The sequence below is a fragment of the Xyrauchen texanus genome, chromosome 9, assembly GCF_025860055.1.
Source record: "Xyrauchen texanus isolate HMW12.3.18 chromosome 9, RBS_HiC_50CHRs, whole genome shotgun sequence".
Classification (NCBI taxonomy): Eukaryota; Metazoa; Chordata; class Actinopteri; order Cypriniformes; family Catostomidae; genus Xyrauchen; species Xyrauchen texanus.
In genome coordinates this window covers 18,217,414-18,226,771 of record NC_068284.1, presented here as the reverse complement: position 1 = coordinate 18,226,771, position 9,358 = coordinate 18,217,414, and the positions used below count along the sequence as shown (strand labels likewise).

The following is a 9,358-nucleotide window of genomic DNA, read 5'->3' as shown; positions in this document are numbered from 1 at the left end:
ATCAGAACAGGCATAATTTAGTATCGCTTTTATGCGGCATCAGGCTTAATGCTGTTTTAAGTTTTTTAATTTTTCGGCGTTAAAATATTTTCTCATTTCCCAGTTTAATATATAGAGACAGCAATGAGTAAGCCATGCATAGTTTAATTTCACTGAAAACTGTAAAAACTGGCTACCACCCCTGGAGTCGTGAGTTTGAATCCAGGGTGTGCTGAGTGACTCCAGCCAGGTCTCCTAAGCAACCAAATTGGCCTGGTTGCTAGGGAGGGTAGAGTCACATGTAACCTCCTCGTATTTGCTATAATGTGGTTCACTCTCGGTGGGACGTGTGGTGAGTTGTGCATAGCTGCCGCGGTGGATGGTGTGGGCCTCCACACATGCTATGTCTCCGTGGTAACGTGCTCAACGAGCTACATGATAAGATGCATGGATTGACGGTATCAGACGCAGAGGCAGCGGAGATTCGTCCTCCGTCAGCTAGATTGAGGAAAGTCACTATGCCACCACAAGGACTTAGAGGGCATTGGGAATTGGGCATTCCAAATTGGGGGGAAAGGGGAGAAAAAAGAAAAGAAAACTGTAAACACTGTGTCTTTGTGTCGCTATGAAAATTCCTTTGTTTGCTTTGACTCAGTCAATGGCGTGAGTCGACGGCGGGACTGTTTGTTTGATCAACGGCAAAAGGGCAGTGTATTCATAAACAATGTTTATTAAATTTTTCTATAATGTCATTTTTGTTACTTCACTTTCATGTCATTATTTCCCATATACCCCTGACATTTAGATTTATAGTAATGTTTTTAAATATTTATTTTTATTTATATTTATTGTTTTCAATAATAATAAATTATGTTTATTTTTGCAGTTCCGTTTAGTGGCGCTAGTGGTACAGAAATTACATCAGCTTTAACTCGGCTGACTAGTTTCAAATTTAAAAGTATAACTTCATATTCTCATTTATTTCATATTTCTAAATTTGTCATTTTAGATTTTAAACATTAATCTCATAACTTTATTTATGCAATGTAATAGCTGTGTAAATAGCTTTGGATAAAAGTGTCTGCTGAATGAATAAATGTAAATGGATTTATGCCTGCTCTGAGCAGCTTATAAAAGTATTTGCAGTGTAAAAATAAGTAACATGGCAGCATTTTTTTGAGAAGGCAGCTGACCTCAAGGCAAATGTTCCAATCTTTTCAATGTTATTTTAATTTTTTACAAGCTGATTCATTGAAAATAAAAGCAACATTTTTAAGAAAAACATGGACATTATTTGAACCCTAATGTGTTGGAAAATAGCAATAAATTAATATCTGAGGTATCTTTTTGTTCTTGCCTTTTTATGGTTAATTTGATTAAGACGATGCATTGTCACTTTGAAAATAATTGTAAAAATTAGATTTATTTTTCATTTTGGAATATTTTTCATTTTCAGACATTTTGCTGCAATGAAAATTTTAATTGCGTTAATTGATAATATACATTTAATCATTCTTTAGAACTGATGTAACATTTTCTTTGTTAAAATACTTTCTCCAATCCCAGCTTAATATGCAGAGACAACTCACTGATTCTTGAGATAAGGGACAAAACATGTTTAAAATCTGAGTTTGTACTTCGCTGTACTTTTCTGGATATCGCGCCGTCGTTTTGTGGTCCGTTCTGCATAATGCGGCTCATTTTTGCCTGTCTGCTGCCATATTTGATACATTTCCTTTTTAACTTTTGCTTTGATATCTGATCCACTATATAATATATCAATTTCCACTTTTGTATGCTGTACTGCTTTTTTGTGCGCAGCCTCGTAAACAAGCTTCTGTTTTGAGAGACCACGCGCTTAAACCCGCCCCAACAACTTTCCTCAACCAATGGTGTGACTTGGAGGCGGGACTATCTGACTGTTTGACCAGCGGTAGACGGGGGGTGAATTCTGAAACTATTTAGCAGAGACGGAAATTGGAACGCCCAACGGCTGCCAACGTTCAGCGGACGTATAAAGAAAGTCCCGCCCTAAAGTTAATAGAGCCAATCATCTTTTATATATATAAAATATATATTCATCCATATATATCGCCTGTCAATCAACTCGATAACTTTTTACCCATTCAAGAAGATAGGTACTGTAATTAGAAGATGGCCGTCCAGTGGATTGACTTGCATTGAAAGGGACTTTGGTAATTCTTTCAGGAAGTACGCAAAATGCGATTCACCAATCAGCGCGAAGCATGCTGCCTAGCTGCTGTGGTATCTTTTGTTTTTTGAATTGACCAATCAGGAAAGCGCGCATCAGACATTTAAACTGGCGTTCATCCGTTGGGCATGCTCAGCTGGTGAGAAGATTGTTGGCTTTGCGTTTGCAAGCACGAAAAACGCACGCACGTTTTATAAAATCCTAGCACTTAATCATTGGTGACGGATTTATTGAACATCGGAAGCACAAAGCTGTGGGATTTAAGGTAAGATACATATTTTTGTTACAGTAGCTGCATAGTTTTTGATGCTTGCATTATCATTACATGTAATACACATGTAATATTTTTTTTGTGTGAAAATTGTTAATTTAATGGCAAAATATTTTGTAGGTTTATAATAATATTATTATTATTATTATTATTCTCATTATTATTCTCATTATTATGATGAATATATCCATTACATTATTTCAAAGGTTGCATCACGGTAGAAGGGGCGCCATGTGACCATACTCCGTATCTTTATCTCTCTTTTTTAAATTTGTTTTATTCCCAGAGTGATTGCATCTACAGTAACCATGTCCCAATTTGGGTTTGAGAATGACATTCACAACGTCCTGAGATTGGATATGCCAATCACAAACGCCCCGATGGCGAGGTGGCAGAGGAAGGCCAGCACATCCAACTCCACAAACTCACTCTCACCCAACAAGAGTGTAAATCGATCAGTAAGCCTCTCTAAAACACCAAGTAAAACACCAGGTACGAGTCACGTTTCAATGTACAAATGTGCAGATCCTAGTCAATGTGCAGCTGTCTGAGTTAGGTTAATTGTTGCATACTCAATGCATCTTCATGACCCCTAACAGGAAAGAATGGCAAGACTCAAAACACACCCTCTAAGGCAGGAGGAGATCGTTTTATCCCCACAAGAAATAACAAACAGTTGGATGTGGCGAGTTTTCTTATTTCCAAAGAGAACGAGCCAGTTGAAGAGGGTTCATCCTCATCAGCAGTAAGTACCTATTTTTTAAATTGGAGATACACCTTTATAATTATAGGCAGATACTGATATTTTGTAATCTAATCATGTATTTTGGAAATTATGCTTTAATAATTACAGTGTAAAGTTTTACTGTTCTAACAAATCATTTTCATTGAACAGGGATTGGATCTGTTGAACACCGGAACAAATTTAAAGAGTGCCACACAATTAATGGAATATATATATATATGAGATGAAAAATAACTAAACATGATCGCGTGATGATTGATTAGAATGTTGTTTTGTGCTTTACTGAATGCAGACTAGGGCTGGGCTATATGGCCAAAATTCTCACTTTCTCATATCGTTCAATATTTATGATAATTGTTTCATACCAGTAATTAAGTCGGAACAGCATTCCACGTGTTTGTTTGACTGCAGGAATTAATTAAACCTAACTTGTTTGTTTACAAGTTAACTCCAGAGGGTAAACTACCTTTTGACGTATACTCCATTTAGGATTTAATCCTACAATGGTGCGTGACCTCTTTTGATTTATATTTAGCCAATTTAATCATCAGCAGACATTTGACTCCACTCAAAGACTTTCTTGCGATGGCTCCACACTCCAGCTCAGTAGGTAAAGGTAATTCTCCATTTCCAACTGCCCATAAACCTCACAAGAAGAAACCGTTTCTTCCATGTGACCATGCTTTGGGTCATGGAAAAAAATGTTAAGCTAAACTGTACATAAACCGAAATGGGTGTTGATGTGGGAGGTGTATTGCATTCAGTGATTTCTTGTTCAGTATACAACTATATTAGATTGGCAAGATTGCTAACTGGCAGAGATCCTCTATACTGAGATAACCTCTGTGCTTTTACCATAGGAGAGCATGTAACAGTCCGCTGCGGTTACATCAGCAAGTCACCTTTTGCAGATACAATACAAACGAATGGGGAAAGCCAGTCATAAAATAGTCTGACTTCCCTTATAAAATGGCAATATTGTCATTGTAAACTTCACACAGTTTACAATTTAATAATTTAGTAGATGCTTTTGGCCAAAAGCGATGAACAAAACAACCAGTCAACCATATCGTCAGTATCACACTACCAAGTCTTATCAGTGGCTGGAGCAAAGATGCTAGCGCAAAAGACTTAAAAAATAAAAATAAAAAAATATATAAAACAATTTAACCAAAGAGCATTGTGTTGATTGGTTATAGGAATAGTTCACCTAAAAATTTTAATTCTCATCATGATGCCATCCCAGATGTGTATGTCTCTTGTGTTCTTCAGCAGAACCTGTCAGGTCCTTATAAAGTACACTGGTGCCAGCACTTTGACAGTCCAAAAGTCGTATTTAGGCAGCATTAAAGTAATCCACACGACTCCGTTGATCAATGAAAGTCTTCTGAAGCAAATCGATACGTTTGTGTAAAAAAAAAAAAAAAAAGAATTTACAACTTTTGTAATGGACTAGTTGTGTATGTATGATTCCCTGCATGCTGCAAAAAAGATCGGCCCTGATTCCATGTCTGATCGGCTGATCACAGACTTGAGGCTAAAGCTGTGTTCACACTGCCAGCTACTTTGTCGCTGCATGTCGCCAGTGGCTGGCGGTTAGGTTGCTAGTGGTGTGTATAGAGAGTCTAAACCGCACAGTTTCTTTACAATTTATATTGTTAAAATATTAGGATCACGTGAGCTCTACCATCTTCTCTCGTATTGGCTGTCGCTCCCGAAAGTTGCTCTTCATTTGCATAAAGTTAAACATTTCTCAATTGTTTCGCGATGCTGGACACGCACGCCCACATCCGGTCTCCAAAGGGTGCCGTCGCTCGTGTTGCTGGAAGTTGCCAGCTCTCATTGAAAATGAACGAAATGAGGTAGTTTTGTTTTACAAAACGACCAACATTTTGTTTAACAACCAATATTAGGCTGTTAATTTAATGTAGCTAATTGAAAAGGCATTCAAATATAAGGTGTAATACAGAAATATATTTGTAGCCAGTCAAATACAAGATAAAAGGTGGGATTGCACTTTTTTTATATATTTATTTATTTTTTTATAAACTTCGTAATCTGATATTTTATTTTTAAAAAGCTCTTCGTAATCCAATAATGGCAGATAAGTTTAACCCTGCACACACACTTTTATAGTCTTTTTTTGTTTTCTGTATTAAATATTTAATTCTCTATAAAACAACCTAAAAACTATTTTAAACATTGTCTGCGATGTAAAATTGCATAATTTATGCTTTCAATAATAAAAAAAAGAATGTCCAGCGATCGGTTCTCTAAACAAGTTAAAGTAAAAAAAAATAAAAGAATTTGTTTCTCTGGTTAACAAATCTTGTTTAAAAAATGTTTAGATATTTTAAAAACAAGACAAAGGTTAAATTATTATAACTTATTGGCACTTGAGGCATTAACAGTCTGTGTTCTCTCCCATGTTCATAATTTCTCATACCATTTTAAACTCTTTAGTCACGTTTCTGGATTGTGATATGCATACAGTAATTGTATGTAAAGGAGGTTATGCGTAGTAAAAACTGGCATTGTACACTCCATATATGGTTATTTCGAGGAGGAGACTGGGTGGGAAATGAATCTTCTGCTAACTGGGATTTATGAAGTGAACTTTGTGCAGATTCTGGTGTATAACTTGTGCGCATGCACTTTTAGGATTAAATCTACGCAGGGTTTTATACATGAGACCCCTGGTTACCATTCACTTCAATTGTTTGGACCTAAAGAGCGGAGTGATTTCTCAATCTTTGTGTTCGGCAGAAGAATCTGGAATGGCATGAGGGTCAGGAAAGTTAGAGAATTTTCATGTTTTGGGTGAACGAACCCTTTAATGTTTAGTAATCAAGCAAGGCCATATTGCTTTTTTTTTTTTTTTAAATATCATTCAGAATTTATGGATATTATACCGACTTCTCAGACGTTAAAGTCTGCTGATTTTCAAACATTTCAAATGGTTTCCCTCGTATAGCCTGGAGGCAAGTACAGCTTTCACAACCATCACGTTTGTTACAGCATTTTATTTTTCTGCATTAACGGAAAAACGAGAGAATAAAATGTAAATATTACATGTTCTTAAGAGTACCAACCCTTCTACATATTGTGGCTGTTATTTCTGCATGTGCGTTTTAATTCAGAGTTGTTGCAAAGTAAATATTGTCTGTTGATACATTGGTGCATCCCTAATAATTTTTTTTCTTTTCTTTCTCTCCTCCCTGTTGGTCATTTTACCTGACTTTGTCTGTCCTGACAGCCAAATCAGAAAGCTTGGTCTGTGACACTAAATGGATATGACCTTGAAGAAGCAAAGATCTTGCATTTGGGAGGGAAACCACTTAATGCCCCTGAGGGTATGGCTTTTGCTTATTTTGTCAAATCAATATTAACTTCTATCTTGTGTAAAGTTATTTTCTCATGTTAACATAAATGACCCCTTTTAAACTCTTCATACTACACCTGCTGTACTGGTTGTTTTAACAAAAATATTGCTGGAATGTCCCTCTATTAAGAGGTGTCCTAAGCTAATGGAGTACCATCTCAAACAGGTTATCAGAATAACTTGAAGGTTCTCTACAGCCAAGTGCCCACACCTGTCTCAACCAAGAAGAGTCGGTACATTTCCTCTGTTCCAGAGCGGATTCTAGATGCCCCTGATATCAGAAATGATTTCTGTAAGCTAATAGATTTACAAAACGGTCCAATTTAAATATACACTTGTTAGATTTGCCCTCTTAATGTAAATTTTTCCTCAGATCTGAACTTAATCGATTGGGGACGGCAAAACATGTTGGCAGTTGGCCTGTCCAGCGACGTGTATTTGTGGGATGCTGCTGCAGGGGACATCGTTTTATTGAAAAAAATGGAGGATGAAAACAGTTACATCTGCTCTGTCTCTTGGAGCAAAGATGGCAATTTCTTGGCCATTGGGACAAGTGATTGTAAAGTTGAGGTAATTGTTGATCTTATGGTGGTTTTGTTAAATCCTATGGTTGCATTTATTTCATACACTCGTATGCACTCAGTAATTTGTGTTTTTTATTGTCTAATTGCTAAACTCTAAAGATATTATTTTTGGAAAAATGTGTACACTCCCATTAAATCAGTCTTGCAGCTAAAGCTGCTTTATTCTACATATGGTTCTGGGTGCATATTCATGAGTGTTGCTGAATATGATCAGAAGACTCGTCTTGCTTGTTTAACATGCATGTTCATGCCTTGTAGTTGTGGGATGTGCAGTACCAAAAACGTCTTCGCAGTATGGATGGCCATTCAGCAAGAGTTAGTTGCTTGAGTTGGAACGATCACGTTTTATCTAGGTAAGACCAGTATCACCTTGTGTATAGTTTGCCATTTCTTGGACAACTTATTCAATTTGGTTTTCCCTTTTTAGTGGCTCCAGATCTGGTTTGATTCATCAGCATGATGTTCGGGTAGCAGACCATCACATATTCACCTTTGGGGGACACGCCCAGGAAGTCTGTGGCCTTACCTGGTCCCCCGATGGGAAATATTTAGCTAGTGGTGGCAATGACAACATGGTGTTCATTTGGCCAATGACGATGGGCACAGAGAATAAAGCGATTCATGCTCTTAATGAACACCAAGGTGCTGTCAAGGTGACTTAATTTTTGGTTTGATCTTAACTGGCCAGATGTTGAACATTCCTTCAAAAATTGATCTTGCACTAGAGTTTTTTTGATATAGCATTTTGGTTCTGTTGCTCCCCACAGGCTTTGGCATGGTGCCCGTGGCAACCTAGCATCCTTGCGTCAGGTGGGGGTACCAGTGACCGTCATATTCGCATCTGGAATGTCAATAGTGGCTCCTGTATCAGTGCCTTACCTACTTGTTCACAGGTATGCTTAACCTCTGCATTTATGACAACATAAAAATCACACAGAGTAATTTGCTAACTTTTTTTCCACTTCCTTTCAGATATCATCTCTTGTATTTGCACCAAATTATAAGGAGCTGGTGTCCGGTCATGGTTTTGCTAATGACAAGGTTATCATCTGGAAATACCCCTCGCTCACTAAAGTTGTGGAGCTTGAAGGCAAGTTGTTATTTTGCTATACATTAATTTTTGTCATCCGTTGTTCAGGTGGAATTTCCAACCACACCAAATAGTTTGATATATTTGAAGAAATTAACAATTGTGTTCTTTCACAGGACATGAAGACAGAGTTCTGAACTTATCACTCAGTCCTGATGGTTCCACTGTGGCTTCTTTAGCAGCTGATGAAACCATCAGACTTTGGAAGAGTTTTGAGAAGGATCCTGTCAAGAAACTCAAGACATCTAGCAGCATTATTCAGCAACAGATTAGATGAGATTTATTTTTTTTTTTAAAGATATAGTGGGAAAATTACAAATCTTCAAAATCTTAATGTTGACTCTCAGGATTTACTGTAATTTGGCAAATTCCATTCTCAACCATAATTGACTGTCCCTTTTTGCTGCATTTTCAAGTGCTCAATAGAGCATAAGTGGTCGTGGTTAATTGGGGTTCCCAAAAGAACACTCACTTGGGAAGCTAAATCCCCAAAGGACTTTTAAGTGACTAATGAATTTTGCTTTTTTTTCACCCTACTCTGAATTATTTAACCCTGAAATTGATTAAATTATATTCAAATGTGAATTTCAAATAAAGTTTTGTATGGATTTGATTACTTTTGGAAATGGTTTGACTTTTCATTTAAAACCAGAGGATTTCCATCCTGGTACGTAAAGTGAATGTCATTTATTTTGGGGGCAAGGTTGAAATTGTAGGTAAATGAAGTTAATTGAAAAGGGTAAATGAAACCGGAGTATGTATCTATTATCTTCAGGGTGTTCCAGAATGTACCTTTTTAGATTGTGAAACACTTTCTCCTATACCTTAATATGCTGATACAAATATAAGCCATTTGTTGGTTAATTCCCCCAGTGTAAACTGTTGGTCTGAGACTGAATTTTGGGTGGGATTTTCTTTGAAATGGAGTCCCCCCAAACACCACCCATTTGCCAAGTAATTTTTATTTGCAATCCTGTTTTGGTGATTCTAAATGTCTACTTTTACATCCTCCTTTACAAGTTGCAATCATTAAGTGGGTTTTGTGCAGAAGTACTAGATTTAAAATCTGACAAGCAACACCTTTGGGAAAGGCTT

General features: G+C 36.9%; 1 protein-coding gene across 1 annotated transcript; it reads left to right on the top strand.

Moving 5' to 3' along the window:
- Window positions 1-2,316: 2,316 nt before the first annotated feature.
- Window positions 2,317-8,859, top strand: LOC127649459 (cell division cycle protein 20 homolog). Its single transcript, XM_052134553.1, has 11 exons — window positions 2,317-2,456; window positions 2,749-2,954; window positions 3,062-3,207; window positions 6,464-6,560; window positions 6,756-6,881; window positions 6,963-7,159; window positions 7,432-7,526; window positions 7,601-7,826; window positions 7,941-8,066; window positions 8,146-8,263; window positions 8,380-8,859. The coding sequence occupies exons 2-11, from the start codon at window positions 2,771-2,773 to the stop codon at window positions 8,538-8,540; spliced, it is 1,476 nt and encodes a 491-aa protein (XP_051990513.1). The 5' UTR covers window positions 2,317-2,456; window positions 2,749-2,770; the 3' UTR covers window positions 8,541-8,859.
- The last annotated feature ends 499 nt before the right edge of the window (window positions 8,860-9,358 follow it).

Coding starts and splice junctions, on each gene's coding strand:
- LOC127649459 (XM_052134553.1), top strand. CDS start 2,771: ATGTCCCAATTTGGGTTTGAGAATGACATTCACAACGTCCTGAGATTG. Junction 7,160..7,431: donor CAAGTGATTGTAAAGTTGAG/GTAATTGTTGAT, acceptor CATGCCTTGTAG/TTGTGGGATGTGCAGTACCA. Junction 7,827..7,940: donor AACACCAAGGTGCTGTCAAG/GTGACTTAATTT, acceptor TGCTCCCCACAG/GCTTTGGCATGGTGCCCGTG.